At 49.8% G+C, this 26,615-nt stretch overlaps 1 protein-coding gene across 5 annotated transcripts in view; it reads right to left on the bottom strand.

The window, feature by feature from the left end:
- AGAP1 (ArfGAP with GTPase domain, ankyrin repeat and PH domain 1) overlaps positions 1-26,615 on the bottom strand; it is a 558,850-nt gene that overhangs the window by 307,466 nt on the left and 224,769 nt on the right. For all 5 annotated transcript variants that reach the window (XM_082841396.1, XM_082841398.1, XM_082841397.1 and 2 more), the window contains exon 6: positions 23,930-24,064. In XM_082841396.1, the coding sequence (XP_082697522.1) occupies positions 23,930-24,064 (135 nt within the window). The remainder of the gene's footprint in view (positions 1-23,929; positions 24,065-26,615) is intronic.

The raw sequence follows: 26,615 nt of genomic DNA, 5'->3' as shown, positions 1-26,615 counted from the left end.
ACCTAAGTATTTTTCCACCAGGTGCAAACTTTATAAACTGTGTCCGCTCGGTGGACCTGGTGGCGATTTCGCCCACTGGTGTCGCAAAGCTGTGCAAGGACTCGGAACCTTGGGCCGCGCTGTTTCAGGAGCTGACCGTGCTTCGGCCGTGAGCTTCCAGTTTCCCATCACATCCACTTTAGGCCTAAGTTAATTAATTGTATCTTTCAAATTAAAATGGATGGGGCACATTAACTCACCACCTTCAGTCTGCAAAGCGCAGAGGTTGATATCTCCCCTGAAGGAAACCACGGACAGGCGGCTCTGGCCGTGGCAGTACTGCCATCTAGCGGCCCCTGCTGTCATTGACCCAACCTTCCAGAGCGGCTTGGGCTCTGGGGCTGGAAATATTTCTGAGCATCTCAGGAACGGCTGGGTTCTGACATATTCTAGGGCACCCACATACGCTATTTAAAGAGCTTCTGGAGAATAAACTGTGATGAGAAATACTTCATAGGGTACGGCAAGTAGACGCCATTAGTCACAAACTGCTCTCAGGTGACAAACATCTAAGACTTGAAGCAAAAAGCCCAAACCTCAAAATCAAAAATAAACAGGTAACGTTGACGGTTTTGAAAGGTATCTCAGTAAAGCTGTTATTTAAAAGAGAAAACAACTCGTCAGTGCTTCTATCAGGATTTCCTTTTTCAAGTCCTCTGATGAGGATTTCTCAAGTTCCTGAGGGTTCTTTGCTCCTTTAGCTGATGACTCCATGGAGGTTTCTGGTACATATTTATCGATCAAATTACAAAGGCAGTAAGTGCAACAGGGAGGAGTGTGGGTGACGGAGCTAGACTGCCTGGGCTCCCATCTCAGCTCTGCAACTGATGACCCAGATCCCCGGCAGGTGACCTGGCCATCCTGTGCCTGCTTCCGTCTCTGTATATGCCTCATGGGAAGGGGGTTTGAGGAATAGGTCATCTGATGAACAGGAAACGTGCCAGCCTCGTGCAGAGGGACCACAGAGTGTGGGTGACGTTGAAGAGCAGCTGGGACACTGACTGGTCTGGGCGCCGCCTCTGCTCTCTTGGGAGTTCACAGTCCAGGTGAGGAGAACGGCCATCAGACATACCATCACCTCTGAGCCTGTGGAGCCCTTATTCTTTGTCAGGACCTGACCTGATCATTGGACCATGACTGACTCACAGCAGACTACTGTCATCTGCTGAGAGACCTGGCACCCTTCCCCAGGTACGGGGACAGCAGAGAGGCAGCCTCCTGACTTCAGGGCTCCGATCTGAAGACTGAACTTGGGAGGAGAGAGGGACTCTGAGGACAAAGAAGCAAGGAGGGCATCTGGTGGAAGAGACAGGAGCATGGGGCAGGTAGGAGGAGGGTGCAGGGGGCAAGGGGGACACAGGACTCACAGACTGGGGGAGTCTCGGAAAGGCATTAGGAGGTGCTGTCTGATAAGAGCTGAATTTAAAAAGCCCTGGCAGAAGGACTGGAGGGGGAAAGGGGGGACGCCTACAAAGTGGAAAAGTGCAGAGAGGGGCCCAGTGGGAAGGGCAGTGGCTTGGGCCAGGGCACTGCTGGTGGTGACCACACAAGGTAAGTGACCAGAGAGCCAGCCAGTTACACCAACAGAACGTGGTGAAGCGCACGCAGAAAGGAAAGCAGAGAGGGGGATCAGAATGGCTCCGGCTGTCCAGTCCCAGTAACAGGATAGATGTGTTGGGACTCCAGGATCAAAGGGGCAGGTGCGGAGCCTGCGTGCCCCTCCGTACCCAAGAGGAGCAGTCCCGCAGACAGCTGACGGGGACAGCTCTCAGAGAAGGGCTCTCCACTGGCAGAGAGCTGAACTCTGCTTAAGCAGGCAGAGATCTCAGGTCAGAGGGGACAGGGCGAGGAGGAAAAGCAAGGCCAGGACAGAGCCCGGAGCATCACAGAACGAGCCCCCAGCCCACAGCAAAAAAAACCCATTTTATTAAGAACATGTTCATGCGGAAGCATACTGAAAAGTATACAATAAACACCGTGTAAACCCACTGCCTACATGCAACAAATGCAAACATTTCACTCTATTTGTCTTATTTCTGTGTTTATTAGCTGAACCAATTAAGTAGCAGGTTATCATTTCCCTTCAGCTCTAAATACTTAGAACACGTTCCTTCTTGAAACAAGGACATTCTCCCACACAGCCATCGGAGACCCACAGGAGAGTGTGAGTCTGTGCCCGTGTGCAGGGGGCTTGGGGACGCTCAGATGACTTGCTGAAGAACACCAGTCCCCAGGATCAGGGGGATGAGACGCGCCTGGAGGTGGGTGCAGGGGCAGGGGCAGGTGCAGGGGCATCATCCTTTGCACTAACAGAGGGCAAAGAGCTCAACCAACCAGGGCACCTGGGAGGCTGCAGGTGGACAGAAGGAGCTCCCATTTGTCTCTAAGACAAAGAGAAAAACAGACAACGGGACAGAGGGATAGAACTCTTCAGCGCCGTAGTTTTCTCACGTTTGTCCCACTTCTGCTCATTTCATCCCTCCAGCTCGCAAGAGCCCAGTGAATCACTTCTGTCTTGACTTCCTCGTTTCTCTGCAGGATCCAGCCCGTCCTCCCCAGCGAGCAGACACCCATAGGATATGTGACACCCTCACACAGGTGAGCCGAGAGCTCACCTAGGCTGGGGCCCGGGCTCGGCAAATGGGCGCAGAGGCAAGCAGAGCCGCATCCCCTCCTGCTCTGACACTGCTCCCTGCTCGGGGCAGAAGGCAGAGAAGGGGGCGAGGAGAGGGGCTGCGAGCTGGGTGCCCAGGTCTGAGGGACCAGAGGACTCTGCTCAGTGGAGGGCATTCCAGGCCAGGGCAAGGGCGTGGCAGCTCAGCGTACCTGGGCCACAGGTGTGCAAAGGGACGGACGGGACAGGAGGCACGTGTCTGTCAGCCCCGAGGGAGGGTCCTCTGCTTCTCACTCCTGCCGAACTCCCACCTGGGGGGGCGGCTAGGGGGAGGCACACGGGGGGCCCTTCATAACCCACAAGGAGCTGCTGCCTGAGTGAATGCAGGTTAGCGGCAGGAGGTGCTGGGCAAGCAGTCGGGGATCTGGGCCGCCATCCACCCTGCCCGCTGGCCTTCAGGTTGGGAAACGCCTCCCAAGAGGGGCTCACAGCCACAGCCAAGTTTGGAAACCTCCAAGGTGGTCGCCAGGGAGCCATCAAAGGCTCCTGAGCAGAAAAGAATCATGTCTGAGCTCCATTCTAGGCAAGGGCATGGCAGACAGTGCAACACAGAGGCTGAGAGCAGGCTCACTGTCTGGCTTCAGAAAGGATGCTGACCAGCGGTGGGACCTCCGAGAGGGCGGGGGGGAGAGGCCGGAGGGCTGGACGCAAGGCCATGCCCGCCTGGCGCGCACAACCAGCCCCCCTTAGTCGTTCAACCACAATTACGGGAAGTTACCGTACGCTGGACACCGTGACCACCGTGTTGACTCAGATCCACTTCCTGCCCTCGTAGAACTTAAGGTAAAATCATTTCCACAGAGGGTCTCACATCTAGTACGTGTTCAGAACAAAACAAAACAAAACAAAGCACAGTCTCCTCAGCTGTACGATGCCCTGTGTCTACGCTTTCCTATGAAACAGAAAACACTGTAGAACCACTCACGGATAGAAGTCAGCAGATGCACAGGGTGGTCCCAGGCGCGGGGAAACGTACACGCTTAAAGGAGCCAGCAGGCTGCCTTCACGTTACCTGGTTCCTTGAAAAACGCGTCACAAATTCCTAAAACTCATTTCCAACATTTTTCTGTCTCTGAAATACTTCCAGGAGACTAACTGCTTGATTAATTTCATGGACTTAGAACTTAAGACAAAGTAAAGGCTCTCCCCGCCGCCCCAAGAGCCCAGAGCAAACTGAGAACGGCAAAGTACAGGCAGCAAGTTAGAGCGTGAGTAGGAACACGCTGGGCGAACCCTTGTCTCGGGGGAAGGACTGTGACACTTCTCAGCCTCACAAACCAGTAATCACTGACCTCCCGGCTGATGGAGAACCCAGGCTGCTGACGGAGGAAAACACAGGTCCATTACGCTCCCATGGACACTCGCCCCGAAGATGCTGCTCTTGTTTCAATGGGAAGAATGCCATTACATCCATGACTGTGGGGAACAGCTCTGATTTTTCTCCTGGTAAAATCTGATCTCTGCTGGTTTAAAATGCGCTCAAGGAACTTATTTCAGCCATCGGGGCTCAGATGAAGACGACATCCATGCAAATCTTCTCCCACTGAGGGCGACCCTCCCCACTACCTGGTGCCCAACGGTGGCCGATTACAGTTTGGGAGCTGGTCCAACTCTGTCATCAATGGTCCGTGCGCGGACACCGGGCATGGCCTGGGGCTCCCACACCGCGCTCTGACCCTCTTCCTTTGCCCCACGAGGCTGCTGGCCGACCACACAGCCTCCAGTGCTCTGTCCAGCACTGCATTCTACCCGCTGTCTTATTTTTATCACAACTACTTGAACTTCCCCTCGACTGTTCCCAGAATTGACAGGAAGGGAATCCTTTCCAGGAAAAATCGAATTCGAATCTCAGAAGGAAGTTGTAAATCTTCCCTACTGACGCGTACATTGGAACTGTACCCTTATCAAGGTGCAGGTGGCCTTGTTTTTGTGGCCCAGGGACAAGCCCAGGGCACCTGAGCGAATGGAGGGAATGAATGGCCCAGCCCACGATTCAGAGCATCTCATTAGGGTTTCCCTCCCGCTGCCCACGCATCTCTCTCATCTTCTCTTTCCCAAGATGAAAAACAGTAATTACTTTAGAACCATCTGTTTTCTGAGACTTCACCGAAAATACCAAAATAAGTTCATTTGAAAGCTCTGATTGGAACCCGAGCACCGCCATAAAGATAAAGGCAGCTTGCTGGAGCAAAGGTAATTGGGAGTCACCTGACAACTACTTTAATTACTGCATTCACACCGGGCTCCACTTCCAGCCCTGGCGTTATTTCCATTTTAAACGCTACATTTCTCAACCGCTGCTCGCTTTACGATCAGCAATTTTTTAGGCTGTACACACGAAGGTTGTCATTTTTTATTCGCATTTTCCCATCGCCTACTCGTCATGCCCAAATCCACGCTGATGTGGGAGAGTTTTGAGGCGATGTTTTGAGGGGAGCACGAGGTCCTACAGACACTGTCGTTTCTGAAAACAGGAGAGACGTGCGTCCACGTCTCAGCCGTACCATTTACACTTTAGTTACAGGCCCTCCGTCCGCAGACACCTGTCTCCTCACCCAAAGAAGGAGGTAACAGTACTAAGGATCCTTAAAAACAGGGGTGGAGGTAGTGCTGTTTTGTGGATTTTCCAGCCATGGGTTCTTAATTAGACATATGCCACATTCAGGGGCGGGGGATGTCTGTAACATCCTGACAAAAGGTATCTATTAATTGAATTTTCTTTTCAAAACTTAATACAAAGAAGCTCAAAGGTCTGGATGTTTAATTGCAGAATATATCAGAACGGGCAAGACTAAGAAATTTAGCTTTTGTTCAAGTAGTAACTAGTGACTACGTACTATCTCTTGATGCCATTTTTGCTAAGGATCCTAGAAAAGAAGCGATTGGTGGAAATGACCAGCAGGTGGGATAAAGGGGTGGTCATCTTAAGCAGAAAGAAAAAAACTCTTCAGTGAATTTTGGTAATATTTTCAAGAAGGAATTCACTTTTTTAGGTGTGAGGACAAGAAAGGCAACCAGGGGGACTCAGTTAATTAGTAGATACACTGTGGGTACCCAGAGAGACGCCCCTCCCCCTGCCACCGCACCCCTTTAATAGGGGAGAATGTGACTAACCGAGCAATTCACTTAACAGGTCCTCAAGAACCGTTCTTTAATGAATGAGTCGGTGTTATTTAAAAGAACTAAAATTTATGGTGAGTTAATCTGCGTCCAGAACACAGAGGGGGAGAGGTTGTTACAGGAGACTCAGTGCATTCTGGCCTACATCCAGGTGGAACTGGACAGAGCCGTCTCAACACCTTTCCTGGACGGGTGGGGCACAAGCGCCAACCCCAGAAGGGCTCCGAGACCTCCCTGAGGGCAGAGAGGGACCAGCTCGCATCCCTGGGAGGCCTTCTGCTACTGCTTCGCTAGGTATTCTTTTTCAAAATCCTCCCGAGCTAGCCACAGATACATTTCAGTTATTTTGGTCGCCCCCTACAGGGAAGCAATAATGGGAACAATGTCCCCACTCCACAGGTGGGTAAGCTGAGGAAGTGAGATGCTGAACTGTCACGTACGGCGGGAAGATGAAGATGGAGCCCAGTGTTCTGTGGTCCAGCCCAGCATCCATCCCTGGGCCACCCAGGGGCGATGGTTTCTTGGTAACTGACTCAGGAACATCTGAGATTATAATTCACTACCTGTTGAATTCCCAAGCCTATCGGCAGATAGCAATTCAATACAGCTGTCTTTACGGGATTAAGCAGGAATTTCTCGTCGAGAGAAATCGGAGTTTCTCGGTGTCTCATGTCATTAGTAATGGCTCAGCCTGTCTCATCATGAGCAAAGTTATAAGAAACATCTGGGCTTTTAGATGTTCCATTTACTTCAGCCACCTTCTAAATAGAATAGTTCAATAATTCCACCGGAGTTCTGTGGTTTGTTTTCTAAACCCTGGATGAATCGCTTTAATTCCCTGTTATTTTGAAACAGGTAGAAGGGCTGCTGAACAATAAAATGCAAAATGTAATAAAACTAAGAAAGGAAAATATTCTGAACCCTGGACTCACTCACATTCAAATACTTTTCTAGTCGTCTACAAACTCCCAAATCAGCTGCACGGTTTTAAGCATGCCTTTCCCGGTTCTGAAAAGGCTAGTTGGGACATACCAACTGCTGGGCACTGCTAAGGCTGAACATGTAGCTTCTGGCTAGGACCCACCGTGGCCGGTCAGCGTTACGTGGACCTGGGGTTACTGTGGCACCTCCAGGCGACGGACCGGAATCCAGCGTCACGCAGTGAGCGTGCTCATGTACACACACTGCACTCAATAAACGCTGATGGAGGTCAACAGGGCCAATGCCAATGGTGGGTCTCGGCACCATTTCTCACAGGTGCCTGGCAGAAGTACCAATGCAGCTTCTTGTGCATAAACTGTATCAGTTGAATCAATGGAATGGATTTGGGCTGTGGACCGGAGAGAGAGAAGATGCAGTGGCCGAGGATGGGGTCTCAGTACATTCCATGGACGAAAGAGGCTGGGGAGAGGTGGAGGGAGGGTCGCTGCTCCAGGAGGGGTGGCAGGTGTCACAGAAGGAAAGGTCGACGGGTGAGGGAGGGATGAGCACTGAAAGTGGCCACTGGATTTAGGCAAGAAGGTCACTGGCGAGCCGGTGAGAGACGGAAGGGTGGAGTGGGGTAAGGAGTGGGAAGCAAGAATTAAGGTAAAGCAGCCCTGATCTCGGCGGCCTTCAGAACTGCTGGAAAACGACAGCCCTGATCTCGGCGGCCTTCAGAACTGCTGGAAAACGGCAGCCCTGATCTCGGGGGCCTTCAGAACTGCTGGAAAACGCCAGCAGTCTGACCACCTGGCCCCGGCCTGAGCCTGCTCGGGCCCCTGCAGGCTGGGATCACTCCCCTGGGAAGACCAGACAGCAGACCAGAGCTCTCTGCTGCCTCTGGTCACCGGCGAGCACGCGGTCACCCGCTCCACCCATCAGAGTCCTGCCTTCTCGCCCTCAACCCCACTTAGAGCCACTCCTGTCCTTGTCACACTCTTCACGAGCCCCACGTCCTTCTGGCTGCAGAAAGCCGTGTCGCGTGCACCGGCTTCTGGTGGTGCCTCTGCTTCCGGGTGTGCACGTGCCCGGTGGGCGTCTGAGCCCTGGGCAGCTCCCTCAGGCCCCTTTCCCAGGCTCCTGCATCACCACGGCAGGCACAGCTGAGACATGGACTTTCCTCCTGCCTTCTCAAGTCACCCGGCCCCTTTCTGCCTGCAGGAGCTTCCGAGGGCTGCCCTAGCACATCCCCGCAGAACAGACGGCTTAGAATCGGCAGAAACATGTCCTCTCACAGCTCTGGAGGCCGAGAGTCCAACATCTGTATTGCTTGGCTGAAATCAAGGTGCTGGCAGGGCTGTGCTCTCTCCAGAGGCTCCAGGGAGAACCTGTTTCTTGCTTCCCCAGCTACTGGTGGCCGCTGGCGTTCCCTGGCTTGTGGCTGCATCACTCCGCCTTCGACCCCCTCCACTCCATCCTCACGTGTCACCTCCCCTGCGCATGCACTCAAATCTGTGCCTCCCCCTTACAGGGTAAATGCAACTGCTTTCAGGGCCCAACCAGAACATCCACGAGCCCCATCTGAAGATACTTAACCACACCTGTAAAACCCTTTTTGCCTCTTAAGGTATACCCACAGGTTCCAGGGATTAGTACGTGCACATCTTCAGGGGGACCATTCTTCCGCCAACCACACCATCTCAGGCTGTGGCTCAGAGATTCCTCATCTTTGGAACCTGTCACTTCAAGCGCCATTTTCCTAACACTGATGAGGGAAGTCCACCTAAGGCATACTTTTTCCCCACATCCACCAGCCTTTCTAATTAGTTTTAATAAAATTCTGAAATGACCACTTGTCCTTCAATTTAAGCTTTTAACTTTTTTTTTAGAAGGATTTGTATTTGGACAAATGAATACATGAGATTTAGGAATGGACCTTTATAAAATGTGGCTTAGTTTGGGTCATTTGCCAGAAAGAAAGGGGTCCATAAAATGAGCCTATCTGGTCCTGTATAATTTTTGTCCAATGTATTTAATGGTATCGATTCCTTTATTTCCCAACAGGAATCTACACACCAAAGAGACAGACTCTCTTCTTCCAGTCTACCTACCTGGAGGCCCATTTGTAACCACAGTTCACTGGTGATCAGAGATGCAGGAGGGGGGCCCCGACAGGCTAATGTCTCATGCACACAGGCAGCGTGAGATGCAGCTGCCCACCCGGACCTCCCTCCTGCCCCCTGCAAGCACCTCTCCCAGGCAGGGCTGGGAACGTCACAGCTGATGGTGCCTGACTGAATGGTCAGAACCTCAGATGCTGTGAGCAGGAGCGGGGCACTCGAGATATTTAGGGAAAGGATCTAGAGAAGGTGAGTCTCCAGACCAGCCTTCTGTCTCCAGGGTTGCTGAATCCAGGCTGGCAGATGCCAGCATAGAAAGGAATGCTGTGAAGTCATAAAGACACAGTGGAAATTAACACAGAAACCATTCCCAGGTCTTTTTAACGCAGGTTATTAACAAGGATATAGAATAAAATGCCAATTTTGTTTTAAAAGGATTGAACGACTAGACTGACTAGATGGACATAATGATAAAATGTTGATCACCAGGCGGCGGGATCACAGGTGATTTTAATTGGCTTCGTTAACAGTTTTCTGTGTTTTTACAAACAAGTGTTATCCTAACCGGAACAACGCGAACGTGTAAATACACAGAAATAGGTAACACATGAAATATACATGTGTATTTTCGAGGAAATGGATGTGAACCCGGACTCTGAAAAGCAAAACTCCAGGGAAAGGGTGCGGCCAAGGGACACACGCCCACCCCCAGTGCACGACTCACTCAGGGAGCCTGGGCTTCGCGCACCCTGACCAGCAGCAAAACTAAGAACAATGAGCTCCGCTTCCCCACTGTTACCTGGCCAGGTGGGCGGGGTCAGCCGCACCTGAGGCTTACTCATGGGATTGGCTCTTTTCCACTCTCCCTCCTTATTTTAGCCATCATATTTATAGCAAGTAAGTTAATGACATATCACGCTGAGTGATTTCCTCTGGCTATCATCTCATTTCTTCAACGGCCTCCTGTAGCACACAATAGTGTGACCTGCCCAACTAACTGCATTTCTCTAAGGACCATTTAGGGAGAAAGGGCAGGAGACAAAGGACGGGCACTCCCAAAGGGCCCCAGGAGGGAGACGCCCGGGAAGGCAAGGTGTCCAGGAAAGGAGCCCCTGCTCTGCTCAGTGTCGGATCTGATTTTATGGGCATTTTCACCCACATTTATCTTGAATTACTCGATTCATCAGGGTATTCGTTGAGGATTTCCGTCATCAGGGATGTATTTATGAGATCACTGTTCTTCAAACTGTCCTCTAGCAGCGGCCTTCCTTCTTCCAGAAGAACTTCATCAGGCAACGCCAACAAGGAAAGATTCAGCCGGCTCCTGTGGCTGAGCTGGAGCCTGGCTGCCTGCAGCCCCCGCTCAGAATACGAGGGTTCCCAGGACACTGTCTACCGCCCGCCGACCCTCGAGCCAGCGTGTGTGCATCCCCAGCTCGCTGCTGAGCCAGGCTCACTTTCTGCAGGGCCTGTGGACCCACCCTGGTGCCCTGTGAGAGGTTTAATGCACAAAGTGTGTATTGAATTCAGTGGAAATACCTGCACCTGGGGCCACTGCCCCACCTCCACACGCCCTCCCTCTAATGCTCTCATTTGCAGGGGCTGGTACAACAGTCTCTGGCTCTAAAAGGAAGTCCGTGAAAGCTGCCCTCCCAGAGGGGCTCTTACGCCTCATGTGGAGGAATTTACCCCACTTCTACCTAACTTCTGGCTCAAAATACTCTGTCCTGTTCCCACTATTCCAAGGACTGAAAACTGTAGAACTCTCCAAATTATATTTTCTTATAAATTCTAAACACTCCATTTGTAAATAACCTATAAAAAAATCTATATAGAAGAGGCTGTGACTTGATATACTTCTCACTGGAAGTACCAAACGTGTAATTAGTCCCCTTTTCCAAATAAAGAAATTGAAATTTTTCTGAGCTGAGATGCTACAGTGTCTAATGGAAACTATGCAGTGGGAGAAAATAAAGGGTGAGAGCAAAATACAAATAAATGGAAAGTAACAGGGAGAAGCTATCCACCTTAGGGGGAAAAGAACTAACAGAACAAAACAAAAAAGAAAACAAAACACCACCGTCTCGAGAAACTAGAAGATGCGCCCAAGGCAAGTGCAGTCTCTATCAGAGACTCCTTCCTCTCCTGCGCGCCCCCAGCCCACTGCTGGTCCACAGAAGAGGCCACAAGTGCCAGCTCTCCGGAAGGGTCCTCAACACTTCAGGCACCTAGAAACCAACCACCCGGCACCTGACCACTCTCAGTAATGGTGCTCTCCTGTGCAGAAAAGGACATCCGTGTTTCCCCAAACTGATCCACTCTGTCCCTCCTGCCTGGGGATGTCAGTCTGACCGTTGTTTGTCTCATCACTAAGTACCAGGCAGCATGAAGAGCCCACAGTCTCCCCAAAACAGGGAGAGGCAACAGCTGGGCAGGGAAGCTGATGGCCAGGGCTCCACCCCAGACACCTGCCTGGCCCGGGCGCTGGTGAGAGCGCGGCCTGTGCTCCACCGCCTGCCTTCCCATCAAGGATGCAGACCCTAAAGTGGGGAGCCTGGGCTGTCACTCAGGCTGACGGAACTCTTGGTGGCTTCTGTTCAAAGAGAACGGCGGACTAAATAAATCCATTTATTATACTGTATTAAAAAATAAGCCTACCGTTTGCCAAACTTTCATTGATTCTTCTCTAAAGTTACACGAGAGGCAAAATTAGGAAAAGGGGATCTGGGTCCCTTTAACCACAGACTACATCATTTCATCTCTTTTTGTTTTATTCTCCTCCCCATTCCAATGAGTGAATGAAACGTTACTTCTGCGTTCCTGCACTGCTGATCCAGTAACTTCACACACTTTATGGAGTGTATCTTACTACAGGTCTAAATGGCCTCTTAAACCAGAGTGTTCGTTTTATTACGTCTGTATTCCGCACAGTGACAGCAAAAGTTAAAAATATGTGAGAATCATCCTTACGAGCTCTTCCGATGCCCCCTAGTGGCATCTTACTAAATTACAAAATTGAGCACTTTCCTTTTGCTATATTTTCATTGAATCTCAGAGAGCCTGTCACAGGTCTCCTTCTATTACACACGTATTCTATCACATAAAGAAAACAGTCTGTGTGACTGTGTTTTCATTAGACAGTTTATCCGAAATATTATACTTTATAATGACAGCACTGCATCTAAGCCAACACCCCTCACTGGTGAAATGGCCTTACACACTGTATTAGAAATAACGATCGCTTAAAGGGCATTTTCGTTCACTACCAGGTTTAACATGTAACCAGCGGCTTTTGAGTATAACATTTTCAGGACAAAGGTAGAACTGTGCAGGCAAGAGACGCAGATCAAATTTCTAGCTTCTGCTTTGCTACTAAGCTTCCTCCCTGGCGGAACCGGCCCCAGGGGCCCCGCCTGCTCGTCGGTAAAGCGAGCGGTTGAGCGGGACAGCGTCTCAGGTCCTTCCGGACGTGAAATTCTACAAGCCCGCAGGTCAGGCAAGAAATGAATTTAAATGCAGGAGACACCTGGGTATTTCATTTAATATTGAAATCCTGGTGCATGGATGGGAGTACTCCCTAACATCTAGGCGACTGCACTGGCGCTCAGTATTTTTTCATTTGGTTTACACACCAAGTTAATTATGAGGGAGTTTCCCGAAATGCCAAAGTCCACAGACAAAACATTCCTCCTTGAACTGTGGCTGCACGTGGAGCACAGCTGGCCAGGGTAGGGTCGCAGCGCCCCCTGCAGACAGAGACACGCACAAGCGAAAGAGCCGCACAGCCCTCTAAGGGGGTGGCACCTGGGGCCGGGTGACAGGCTGGCTGGCCAGACCACTCCCGACGAGCATGCCTTAGGTTCTCTTTTCTTTTAGGGCTGACTGCTGTTTATTAATCACATATTTAAGTACAGGCTTGCAGGTCCCATGTGCACCCACTGAAGGGCATGTGACTGAACACGGCAGCACTTGGGAGACCTGCAGAGACAGAAAATCAGGCAGCGCCACCTGTGCTCCCAGCGGCTGACACAGGTGCCCAGGACACGGTGTGAAAAGAGCACATGTTTACGTCTGCTTTCTTCCATGTTCATAACAGTGACTCCTGTGGGTTCGCAAATTTTGACATTTCAGACACTTGATAATGAAATAAGAGTTTTATGTTCCCCCAAAGGGAGGATGTGCTTCGAGCACCTGGGAAACATGGGTCGAGATGAAGCTCCAAGCCCAACCCCAGGAGGAGGACCCAGAATGGCAGCCCAGGGACCTGCCCCGCGGCTGCCCTGCTCTGCAGCCCCGTTCCTGCAAGGAAATGAGGGGCAGGACCAAATCCAAGGACCTGGGTGTTCCCTCTGCTTCCCTCAGAGGTCACTTCACACCGGGGGTCTGTCTCCCACGGTGACACAGGCAGCGCTGGTGAGAAAGTCTGAGGGAACACTGCACCTCTGACACCCAGCTGCCGAAGTCACAGCTCTGCACGGCTCTGGGGACCAGGCTCTGGGGACCAGGCTCTGGGCCCGGCTGCCCTCTGGGGAGCTGGGTGCTCAGGGAACGCACCTGGTACACCCGAGAGGGCATGTCTGTGAGAGCAGCAAGGACCCCCTGCTCCCCACGTATCGTCCCAGCCAAAAAACCGGCTGCTACCTCCTAACAAATAAGCTTTTTTTAAATTAAGGGACAGACCTACTGAAAGTAATATTTGTAAAAAACTAGAAGTTATGATTATTTTGTCTATAAACAATAAGCACTTTTAAAATGAAAATATCCACAGTGGCCAGAGTGCAGAAAAAGGACACCTGACGGAGGAAACCTGAGTCGATACAGAATCCCCAGAAGGTTAAGGCTATCAAACCACAAGGACCAAAAGCTTTAAAGCTATGCAAGTCGCTGACCAGCAGTCTCAAGTCTGGAGGTGTGTCCTAAAGAAATGATAATGGGGGGCTTCCCTGGTGGCGCAGTGGTTGAGAGTCTGCCTGCCGATGCAGGGGACACGGGTTCGTGCCCCGGTCCGGGAAGATCCCACATGTTGCGGAGCGGCTGGGCCCGTGAGCCATGGCCGCTGAGCCTGCGCGTCCGGAGACTGTGCTCCGCAACGGGAGAGGCCACAGCACTGAGAGGCCCAAGTACCGCAAAAAAAGGGAAAAGAAATGATAACGGGTGGAGATGCAGCTTTAGGCAAAGAGCCAACCGCTGAAGCATTAATTCCAAAACAACAAATAAATGGAGGGAGCGGGTCACAAAGTGTCTAATAGAGGACTGGGCCAAAAAGTTGTCACAGCCACTCAACGAAGGCAGTGCAAAAATCAGAAACTATTTTGTAGAAAAAGTATTTCTGTGAAAAAGGTTGTGAAGTATCAGAATGCCCGAGAATCCATTTTTCAAACACGTGGGCGTCCGTGTACAGCCCCCTTCCCAGGCCTTAATGATAATAGCCAGTGGGCGGTGGTCTTCCGGGTGGTATTTATTTCCATATTTCATAACCTTTAAAAACCATCTCTCTCTTTTCTTCGGCAAGTCTCACAAAACCCAACTTGCTCATCAAAGTTTTTACATCCGTGTGTCTTGTAGACAAATTTACAATCCACTTGTCACAGTTCACTTTTCCCCAAATCAGGGATGATCGCTGACAGAGGTGTTAACGCATCATTCCCCTCTTCACAAAATCTCCAATGGCTCTGCACTAGATGCACAAACCAGCCCCAGACTCCAGAGCCTGGTCTTTGGGGGACCCACCATCTGCTCCAAGCCCGGCTCCCCCACTCACTCTTGGAGCCAGTGTCTGGCCAGGTTCACCTGGCAAGCGGCATGTAAAAAACACCCAGGTCCACAGAGAGAAGCTATGCTTTCTCGTATCAGAGCATCTCACAACTAACTAAAAGTCAACCTCCTTTGAGGATTACTTTTGTCTTTCACGAACGGAACCAATTTGGTGCTGCTAACCTAGTGGGTAGTGGGTAGTTCCTCAATGAGTATAGGTTACTCAAAATCTGGCTATGTCAGAAAACAGACTTGTGGTTGCCAAGGGGGAGGGCAGTGGGGGGAGGGATGGAGTGGGAGGTTGGGATTAGCAGATGCAAACTGATAATATATAGAATGGATAAACAGCGGGGTCCTACCATCTAGCACAGGGAACTATACTCAATATCCTATGATAAACCATAATGGAAAAGAACATAAAAGTGTGTGTGTGTATACATATAACCGAATATATATATATATAACTGAATACATATATAACTGAATATATATATAACTGAATCACTTTGCAGAAATTAAACAACATTGTAAATCAGCTACACTTCAATAAAAAAAAATCTGGCTATGTCCTATAAGGGAAAAAAATGTTATAAAATAAATAGAAGACTCCAAAATAACTTGGAAACATCAGCTACAGATCATAACAATTTCTCACTATCCTAATTAAGTAACATCTTCATATTCTTTTGATCAGAGACTCTGTGGAGGGTTAAATAGGTCAAAAAATACATCACCGTTTAATCATCTTAAAAACATTAGAAAGAGCAGAATGCCGTGGCATTAAGAACTGATTATGAACAAAAATAAAAGCCATTTGTATGCATTAATGATACATCAAGCTAATTCAAGCTGGCTAAAGTCATTAAGAGGAATCCTGGGGCAAAACACAGCTCTGATGCCACAGTGCGGCAAAGTATTAAAAGAACCATTTTCTATGGCACTGATACAATTAATTCTCTGAGCAAAAGATAGGCTCTTAACGTGAAAATCAAAACATAGCACATTTACTAATAGTGTGTTTAATGGCCTCGTGTTGGTAGTGTGAGAGTTAACTCAGGCATTTCTGTGCACTTACACGAACACTGGGACCCACTCAATGCTCCCAGGGGAAGCACAGCATGACAAGTCCAGACTCAGGGTAAGAAAATGCCAGGAAAGATCCAAGCCTCTATCAACACAACATCCCACGACACCATGAGACAGAAGATCGCTCACCGTCTCTCGCTGTTTATAATATCATCAATCTTGATAAAGATTTTCAGATGACTTCTATGTTATTTTTTAAAAGAATTAAAATGCCTCTCCTTGTAATGGTTCCTTATACTCACATCAGAAACCAGTTTAAGAATTATCATTTCACACCTGATTCCGTATTGTTAGGGCCAGTAGCTGCAGTCTGTGGAGTATGAACCACACTGATAATTTAGAAATTCCCTCCTACCTAAAAATTGTCATTTTGGGTAAGTGATTTTAAGCAAATCAGTCAATATTCCAAGGAGATAATTCCTCTTTAAAAGGAATTATCAGTGGACCTCTGGGTCCACTGAACATGATGGGAGATAAATTCTTAAAAAGGGCAACTTCTAGGCAAAGAGGCTCCAAATGAGGAACGAGCTGATTTCATACAGGTGACAGTAATCATGTTTTAAAACACTTGAGTTATTCAAGGTTCATCACCTCTCAGCCCCGGATTGCTCAGTGCAGCCCGGTCACTGGTCTCACCTTGATACATTCCCTACCTGTTCACCGTGTTTGGAAGATCTGGTTACAGATCACGTGCCAGACGCACCGGGCTCCCCACCCCTAAGAACTTTTGAGCTCAAAGATTTTTTTCTAAGAACAGTAAAGTAACTCAAAAGTTCTTCTGCTTTTCTTTTGTTTTTGTTACCTCTGAGAATACAGTTTACTACACCAAGTGTTGCTATGTTACTTCTGGCATTCATTCATTACTTCGATGTGTGATTTAACCCTGTTACAGAGAAAGCTTCCCTGGTTAAGAAATTCACTGCATTTGAAAATGCATATATAAGCGGTACTGACAACGTCATGTTTCATAAAAATAGTTACTATAAATCATTTACACACTTTCTCACCCAAACATACATGAGGGTTACAGCACAAGGAGAACCACCTCCCCAAGCCTACACATCCCTAATCACTCCACGTCCCCTCCACTCACAGGTTCAATCAAAAGTCTACTTAGCGCTCGGGATATTTTCAGTTTGGTGAGAGATGATCCGCGATGGGCCAGGTACGGCTCTTTTGGAAACAACTTGCAGATTCTAATTTCCAGGGAATGAGACCATGTTAAAAGCTACCCGGCAGTGACAGCCAAAGACACCTGTGGTTAATGATGACATCAGGGCAGCTGCAAAACCAGGGTGAAGACCGCCTTGTAAGACTTAACCAGTTAACTTGAGAGGAACCTGATGACCGTTTTCCTTTTCTTTTGTCCCCCACCTTAGCATCACCACGTGAGTGCTACGTAAGACTTAGGTAGGTAACTTTTTTCACGTCATCCCTGTTCTTGGGAAGTTTTAAACTAGTAAAAACCTTTAAAAAGTGTAATTTAAGCAGCTGAACCTTTTTTGCCCCGTCCTAATACACACTAACCAACCATCTGTCCCAGGAAGTCCTGCGCATACAACTTTCCACTGCAAAGAGGGCAGTGAGAGTGGGCGGGGTGGGTGTGGGCACAGTGACAGTCATGGGCACAGAGGTGCAGTGAAAACAGGAAATGGACACGCGGGCCTGACACCAGCCGAACGATGTGACTTCAGGAAGCCAACCGCTCAGAGAACGTGGCTCCCCACTACAAGTCAGGCCTCGTAAGATCTACTACCTTACACCGTAAGCCCTTAGCTTAAACTGCGACATAAACATCAGTCATCATTATAAATGATAAAAAAGTACATATTAACAGATACTCAATGACACTTAATGACTTCATTAGTTCACCTTTTCAGTATATATTAAATGCCAAATGGACACACATGGCTTGCTTTTGAACATGAAAAATCTTATCTTTGAAAGTACTCTTTTGGAAAAGAAAACATATATATATAAATAACAATAAACTGGCTCCAATCTGATCTCTAACATAATAAAAATAGGAGAAAAACAACAGCAACACTACAGATAACAACATAGGCCACCCCGCCGGTGAAAAGTAAGCTGGTTCCAGGAAAGAATGGAAGAGGCCTGACACATCCCTCAGCAGGAGGAACAGAAGACTGTGATGTAAGCAAGACAAGACGGTGCCAGATGGGGCCTCCCTGGCGGCGCAGTGGTTGAGAGTCTGCCTGCCGATGCAGGGGACGCGGGTTCGTGCCCCGGCCCGGGAGGATCCCACATGCCGCGGAGCGGCTGGGCCCGTGAGCCATGGCCGCTGAGCCTGCGCGTCCGGAGCCTGTGCTCCGCAACGGGAGAGGCCACAACAGTGAGAGGCCCGCGTACCGCAAAAAAAAAACAAAAACAAAAACAAAAAACAAAAACGGTGCCAGATGATGCCACACTGGGGAGAAAAGTCCAGAAGATTGCTTACACTTAATGATGCCCTAACACACGCAATTAGGTTCCACAAACTGGGCTCATTAACACAGCTACCCTTGTACTGGACACTCCTGTAATTAGGGCCAAGCAGCTGCAGACGTTTCACGTGAAAGGGGATTCTCTGTACATCAGGGTTTCAGTCTTTGGAAGCAAAGGCTGGAAAGCACACTGAGGCTGCGTGCGGCACCACAGGACCCGGGCAGGTGTGCGATCTCTCGGGGCTCGGGCCTCGGCATGAGGGAGCCGACCCCCAGCAGGCGTGAAACCCAAGTAGAACAGCTTCTGCGAAAGCATTTTCCAGAATGTTGACTGCAGCACACATCTGAAGAGCTGGGGTGGGATGAACTGGGAGATTGGGATTGACATATATACACCACCGTGTATAGAACAGATAGCTGAGGGGAACCTGCTGTATAGTGCAGGGAGCTCAGCTACGTGCTCTGTGGTGACCCAGATGGGTGGGACAGGGAGGCGGGGTGGGAGGGAGGTCCAAGAGGGAGGGGATATAGGGATGTATGTATACACAGAGCTGATTCACTTCGTTGTACAGCAGAAACTAACGTAACACTGTAAAGCAACTATACCCCAATAAAAATTTTAAAAAAATAAAGAAAGAAAGAGCTGGGTGATGGTGTCGAAAGACTGCCATGAGTCTTCCTAGGAGGGGGGCTGCTATAGATAAACGTCCACCCCCAGGACAGCTGGAGGGAACCCTCAGTAAAGCATAAGGTCTAGCAAGAGGCAGACAGCGACCTTCAAATGCTACTGCCCAGCTTTGCCAACCACACGTACCTAAAACTAAATCGTTTCTGTTAATATAAATAAAGCAGACCCATCCTAGAACAGAAGGTCTCCCACGTGAGATGACGGAACCACCCTTGATAAGCAACCCAGTGACAAAATCCAGCAGCCTTGGGCGGAATGAAGCAGGATGGCAATCTGCAATTTATCTACATCTTGGTCTATACGGATCTTGAGCTGGTCCACCAATTACTGTCAGAGCAGAATCTTGCAGGTAGGTTTCCTACTGTTCAATGAATAGAAGCTTAAGAAGTTAAACCTTTAGTGGGGAGTATGCCTTAATGTGTACAATGGGATGCTCTGAATCAGGATTTAACAAATGACTACAACTTTAGAATGTATGTGCAAGAATATTAAATTCTGCGTACAACTGATGCTGGGAGGGATAACACAACATCCTATACATAAAACAGTACTGTTTACGATTCATGTAAATCTGCATCAACTCATTCTGGGGGCGGGGGAGGGAAGGAGGGAGGGGAAGGCCATAAAGCAGCTTAGATAAGGGAAAGACAAGATGGTGTTCTGTACCACCAGCTGGTTCTACGTCGCATTCCGTATAAAGGGAAGCCACTCTTCTTTAGGTATCAGAGGTCTTTAAAATATGCAAGCCAGATGCCATAATTTAAAAATTATAAAATATACCGCCGAAACCTTAGAGGTCCATCAGCTCTCTTCCACAAAACGCCAAAACAAACAAACGGATCCTCCCTCATCCCTAGGCTGAGATAACTGTTCTGTGACACAAATCACTATGCTCATCACACGTCCATGACACACCACTGCCACGCTCGGCAAGACAAGCTACAAACACGGACACCCGATATAAGGTGAGATATTTAAAAGTGTTCAAAGAGTGACTAAGATCCACAATTTCCAAAACCCAACCCCAGGAAACTAAAATCACGGCTGCTCTATCGTGAAGACTTTCTTGCCCCCAAGACGGCGCAGGTAACCCTCCAAGGGGCACTTTCACCACACACACCAATGACTTTCACTACCTTTAAGCTCTGCTTGGTCTCCTGAGGGAAGAATTTACTTTTGTCGTTAAGCGGTGTTTCTTTTAGCTCATCACTGAACGTCTCGCTTGAAAACTCCCACCAGCAACACCACCTTCCTTTACCTGCCCAGAGGCTGAACTAGAACGCCATGAAAGACGTGCTCACTGCAAGGGCTCTGGCCACTCAGACCTGGTTCCTTTATAGAAAGTGACACTTTTCTTTTTTTAAAAAAAAGGAAGAAAAAAAAATTACAGCACGAGAGAAACGATACCTGCCGAGAATGAACTTTATTTGCTGCAATCCTGTTTCTGCATGTATCCAGGCCCTAATCTGGACAAATGACCGGGGACTTTCAAAAAATTGAATGCCCAACACAGAAATCACTGTAATATTAAAAATACAACAGCCTGCAGTTCCCTCCCAGACATGCCAGGGGCAAACAAAGCAGCACAGAACGGGACTGAGAGACATGGGGTGGGCCCCGGGCAGCCCACAGGGCCCAGAACGCCCCGAGGGCCCTTCTGGGAACCCAGACAAACAGATGGGCAACCAGGCCCCAAGCCAGATTCAGCTGCCCAGACTAAGTAAAAAGCAATGAGTGTATTAATTCTCAAAAGGCAAATCTGACTTACAGGAACCCCCTGTGCAGGCCAGACCTTTCTTCTCCACAAGCTACACAAACTAAGAAGCAGAGGGTGACCCCAGGCTGTCAAGCAGGGGCAACGGAAAGCACCCTAGTCCGGCACTACCTCTTCTCCGCCCCCAGGCAAGATGTCGCCTGCATTTCTGGGTGACTGTTCTAAGTTTATCTTCCCTGCTGGACTTTCACTTCACCAAGACGGGGGCCCTGACTGTGCTTCCAGGCATGAGGAAGGCTGGTGCTCAACTAAGGGAATGAATGAACGAATGCAACAACCAACCTGCTTCGCTTCCTCCTGATACCGAGAAGCGAACAGAGAACCTCCCTCCTGAATCACCTTCCAGGAGATATGACTACACCAGCAAAACCATCCTGTTTCTCCACTATTTTCACATTCTGTCTTCTGTGTTAGGACACTTAGAGAAGCAAAGACTAAGGTCCCTGGTCTCGTACAAAGCAGAGCTGGGCAGCCAGTTGATCGGGAGCTCGGCCTGCAAGAGCAGGTGGAGGTCGGAGCTGGGGTAACACACCGGGTCTGGATGCTTCTCTGATCGATAAGCTAATGGTTACACAGAAGTCACATGCTTTTTAAAAAAATTTTCTACCATGCAAAGATATAAAAACTACACAAATAAAAGTAAGCCCTAGGGCATAGAGAAAGCCCTGAAGTCAAAAAAAGAAATCCAGATACACCGAGTCCGTGAGTGGGCAGTGAACCTGTGCGGTGAAAGTGTACCCTGCCCCCAGCCTGCCCCGGGTATGTGGGCAGGACCCAGATGCTCTGTTTTAATGACAAAATGGTTAAGGCTCTAGGCTCCCGGCTCCCAAGATTGGGGTCCACTCCACGCGAGTACCTGTGGTCAAGGTACCTGACCTTTCTGAGCCCTGAGTTCTTTAGCGATAAACCTTCCAGGTTGGTTTTTTTTTTTTTTCTTTTCTTCCCTTGAAGATTAAAATGGACGGTTATTGCTAATGATTTCCAAGTACTGAGGATATTCCCCATTCGGTGAGCCACTACTCTCACCACTAACAATTCAAGAGTTTACGATTAACAAATAAAAAGGTTTACCATCTAATTACCACAGCAAACATGCAGAGTAACCGCAATCTTATTTTAGAAACAACCTTCACGTAAATAGAAATATTTTAAGAATAAAATCACAACAGTCACAGAAGATGCAGTATCATGCAGACTTTGTACAATCCAAATACTCAACGGGAATGTATCGTTTCTAAAGTAATAACAAAATGTTCTGGAAATCTCGCAGGCCTGTGAAAACTCACACTTCGAGTGTAATATGGTTCACCAGTGGAATCACTGAGGAGCCGTCACAGCAAGGAAACACTGGTATTTTAACCAATGACTTTTGGAAAGGTCCTTCCTCATGCTCCCCTTGCCAGCTTCCAGCTTGAGGATGACAGGGAAGCGGCCCCTGCACACTGGCCCCTGCCCACTGCCTGGGATCCCCTGGGTGCTGGGCAGGGAAGCTCCACACCTTGTCATCCCCGAGCACTAGTTAGTTTACTATGTATAAGAGGAGTTCATTTATTTATGGGAAGTTCACATTTGCAAACCTCCATCAACGTACAAGGAAAGCAATCACTGTGGAGAAGAAACTCATCCACGCAACTAAATGCCGATCCTCTACGTCAGGGATGGGCAGACTTTCTGTAAAAGGCCACAGAGTATCTCAGGCTTTCTTCGCCAAAAGGTCCCGCTGGAACCACTCAACTCTGCGGCAACACCCAAGAGCAGCCCAGCCCACCCCTCCCGCAGCCTGTAAACAGAAAAGTCTGTTTATAGAAACAGGCTGTTGGCCAGGTTTGGCCCCTGGGCCCTAGTTTGCAGACCTTTCATCTGTTAATACTCCACTTTAACCATCACAGGGGTTTCCACTATTGGGGCAAACGGCGACCTCGCCCACTGGAGCCCACCCCTCGGGAGAGCCCCACAGGCTTCCTTGCGTCATCCTTCACGGCTTTTAAGTGGGGTCTGCTCCCGAGCACGGGTGGGCAGGGCCCGAGGAGGCCCACGTAAATGTGCGGTAAAGGACAAAGGGGACGCAGAGCCCTGGGGACTGGGGGCTGTTCTCGGTAGACTCCTGAGCTGGGAGGGGAATGTGACGTATAGGGACTAAATCGGATAAATGTACTGAAAGATAGAAAAGGCTGATAATTATCTGGGAGGCGGATAAGAGGAAAGAGATGGCAAGCTTAGAAAAGGAACTGGCTGCTAAGGAAAGTGGAAGAAAATGCAAAGTTAAAAAATGGACACAATCTTTGAAATTTAATAAAATGGCGAGAGTGTGCAATTCCTATAATTTTCTCTGAAAGCTCGTTTGGACATTTAAAAAAAAGCATAACCTGCCCGGTTTGGGGAAGTGCTGGGAGGACCCCATCATTACTACTCTTCCTGGCATTAACAGTCTCCCCAGGGCAAGGCCTCCACGACCCCAGGAGCAAGGGCGGCCTCCAAGGAGACCGAGCCTGGCTGCCCTGCTCAGCCCCCAACGAGCCCCGGCACAGAGCTGGGGATGCAGAGGTAGGTCTAAACCAGATTAACCCAGAAGAGGAGGGGGCCTAGGAGCCCCATGAGGCCCATCAGAAACAAAACCCTCTGCCGGGAGCATCCTTCTCCCGGGTCTTTGATGCTAACCTACCCCAGACCCTCCCCGACCCCACTAGACCAGAGACCACCTTCCCCGCTACAGACCCCGCCCCCCCGCTTCCCTCTCATCCCCACCTGCTCTCTCCCCCGCCCTCCAGGCCTGACGTCTGCCATCACAGTTGTGTACGGGGGGACCTCTGCTCCGGCAGGAGAATTTCCCACCTGAGGGGCGGCTGTCCTGGAGGTGAGGGATCAAGAAGGAGGCAAAGACACAGTTCCCAAATGCTGGCGCTCACTCCCAGCCACCGGCCCTAAGGCGTACTTACTTCTGGCCATACTTGACTCTCTCTCTTTTCTGCTTACTCTCCTCCAAACCCAGCATGAAATACTTAAACCTTTTTTTTTAAATGGGGCTGAATAAAGAGTGAGCATCTGCAGTGAAGCAGAAATGATGCGTGTGTGTGTCTGACACGTCCTGTGCGTAAATAACCATTTGAGAAATGCTTCATCCTGTGCAGAAAGAGGTCACCAGTGGTACACACAGGACTGTTTCAGGGTGGACGCTCAGCGCACCCCCTGAACACGACCCGGGGCTGAGGGTCCCCCTCCCTGTAGGGAGCGCTCGGGGTCACGTCATCCGCGTGGACCAGTGACCGGTGTGAGGTGAATGGATGCTGCAGGCACAGCACGAGTATTTACCGTCCTGGAAGACCCTCTCCACGTTCAGCCCGTACGTGGCGCACGTCTCGTAGTACGTGCACCTCTTGAGGTCGCTGGAGAGCTTCCGCGCCCTGGCGTCATCGATGACCCGCGGGTTGGTGGAGCTGATGGCATCTGCAACAGACCGACAAGAAGCGGCGACATGGTGACCATGGGCGGCCTGGGGACGTCCCACCACTCACGGCCCCCAGAAGCTCAAAACCTGCCCCACGCTCAGCACTGCTGGGATTCTTTTCAGGACCTGGAGTTTTCAAAACACCGTTTATCCCCGAAATAATCATCCCAGACACCACAACGATCAGGTGTTTCAGAGGATCCTGCTTCTGAATATGAAATAAAAGAATGTCCCTGAAGACCAGAAGGAAAGGGTACGAGTTAAATGTGGCTCCAGAGGAAAATGCTTTAACAAGGAAAACCACACGGTCACTACGTGTGGTGACCTTCTCGGCACACGGCACCCGGGAAACGCACGCCCTCCATCTGCCCGCTGGACACACGCTCATGGAGCCCTGTTGGGTGCCTGGCCCAGTTCTAGGCACAGGGATGCCCCCCAGGGAACAAAACTCTGTGCTCTCACAGAGGGGACATTAGGTCAGCTGGGGAGGGAGGCAGAAAATAAGTAAGACACAAATGAGGAAGGACGATGGGTGTAGGATGGGACGTAGGGTAGGAGCTGGGTCACAGGGCAGGGGTCAGAGAAGCCACACCTGCAGCAGGTGGCGGGTGGGGGAGGGTGCCTGGGGCAGGGGGCGGCAGAGCGCCGAGCATTTAAGGGGGACCCAAGGGCGAGGCAGGAGTGGGAGGGGGCCTGGGGCACCGGAGGGGGTGTCGCAGACTAGTGTGCGAGCCACGTTGGCTCTTAACAGGTGGCTCGGGTGGGGGACTTCCCTGGCAGTCCAGTGGTTAAGACCTCGCCTTCCAAGGCACGGGGTGCGGGTTCGATCCCCGATCAGGGAGCTGAGATCCCACATGCCTCGCGGCCAAAAAAAAAAACAACATAAAATAGAAGCAATATTGTAACAAATTCAATAAAGACTTTAAAAGCGGTCGTCATCAAAAAGAAAAAAAAAGATGGCTTGGCTGGGAGACACCCCTCACCTCCTTCAGGACCTGTGTACAGATGGGGGCATCTGAGCCGCGAAACACATGTCAGGCACCGGCCACTAGTCTCCTAATAAAAAGAAATGCAGCCCTTCTTTTCTTTCAGCTCGGCATCCACGAGGCCCTCTCCCGTTCGTTCTGTTACTACTGAGTAACTGGGGGGCAGCCACACGCCCCGCACACAGGACCAGAGGACGGGCTGAGGCGTTCCGGCCGGCGTGCTACCCTGCGAGGACACACACGTTACAGGGCTGCTCCTGACGTGGCATTTTCCCCGAGGGCACGAAAGCTCCTGAGTTACAGGAAACGCTCAACATCTCTTGAACCAAAAACCCGCCACCGGCATTTTCTGTACTAGTCCAGGGAAAAGCAGTGTAAGTCACACAAGACAGTGACAACCTTTTAAACGTCTGCTGTTGCACAGGAAGTGCCTGAGGCACTCAAATCCCTGGAAGTAGTAAACAAAAGGGACATCTTGAGGGAATAATTTATTGATTTTCCTCCCTCTTTCTCTTCTCCTTACTCCCTATTTTTTCTTTTTTTCCTAGTCCCACGGAATAGGTTTAACCGATAGTTCTGAATTACTCCTAGAGAAACTATGATTCAGGACCCTTCTCCTGACAATGACCGGAGCCACCTCAAACGGATGTTCCAGAACATTCCCTGGCAGGGCCTGTTAGAGGGATTTCTTCAAACACTATCTCGTCCTGTCTTCTTACCTTACAGAATAAGAAATTTGACTTGGATTTCGTAACACTTAAGGAAAACAAGTTTTTTTTTTTAAGGTGTAAACATCTTTTAAGAAAACAGTAGAAAAAAAGTTAGAAACCCAGAATTTTCCAGTGCTTTGGTATAAACTAGAAAATACACGCCACAGAGCATGAATCCCGCTTCAGATTTATCCTGATCCCATAATCCCCCAGGCCCTCCTTCCCCGGTGGGTGCCCACTCATTTCTGTCCCATCTCAGCTTCCTTCCAAGATACATTGTCATGTGTCAGAAGCAGACCCTACACTTGAATGCTCTTCTGGTCTTGTTTTTCATTCCTCTTGTGACTCTGCATCTTTTTACAGCTCGGGCTTCGCCCTCCAATCAAGGTGATCTTCAAGTCTTTAAAACAGATGTTTAAGAGACATCACACCATCACCTCGTCCTCTTAGGAACATCCTCCAGCTCCCCGATGGTACCCGGGAGAGAACACGTCCCCCCACCTCTGGGTAAGGCCCCACACCCCACGTACCCTTCAGGAATTGTCTTAATTCTTCTCCATCTTCTCCATCCCATAATCTCCTATCTTGAGGCCACCAGCCCCGACCAGCTGGGAGGGAAACCTGAGATCTCCTCAGCCGTTGTCTCTGGCACCCCACGCAGCCTGTACAGCATCAGGACAAGCGTGGCTTCACAGAAAGCGAAACGAGCTAATGGTACCTACGGGTGGAACCTTCCAGAAGCCCACACTCACTCCACCTTCCTGCCACGGGGGCTTCCAGGGTGCTCTGGGAATTAGAGGTCTGGCTGATGACCACGAGGAGCCCTCAGGTGAGGACTGTCCCTAACTGATAAC

This window comes from Leucopleurus acutus (assembly GCF_964270905.1).
Source record: "Leucopleurus acutus genome assembly, chromosome: 6".
Taxonomy (NCBI): Eukaryota; Metazoa; Chordata; class Mammalia; order Artiodactyla; family Delphinidae; genus Leucopleurus; species Leucopleurus acutus.
This window is presented reverse-complemented; position numbering and strand designations above follow the sequence as displayed.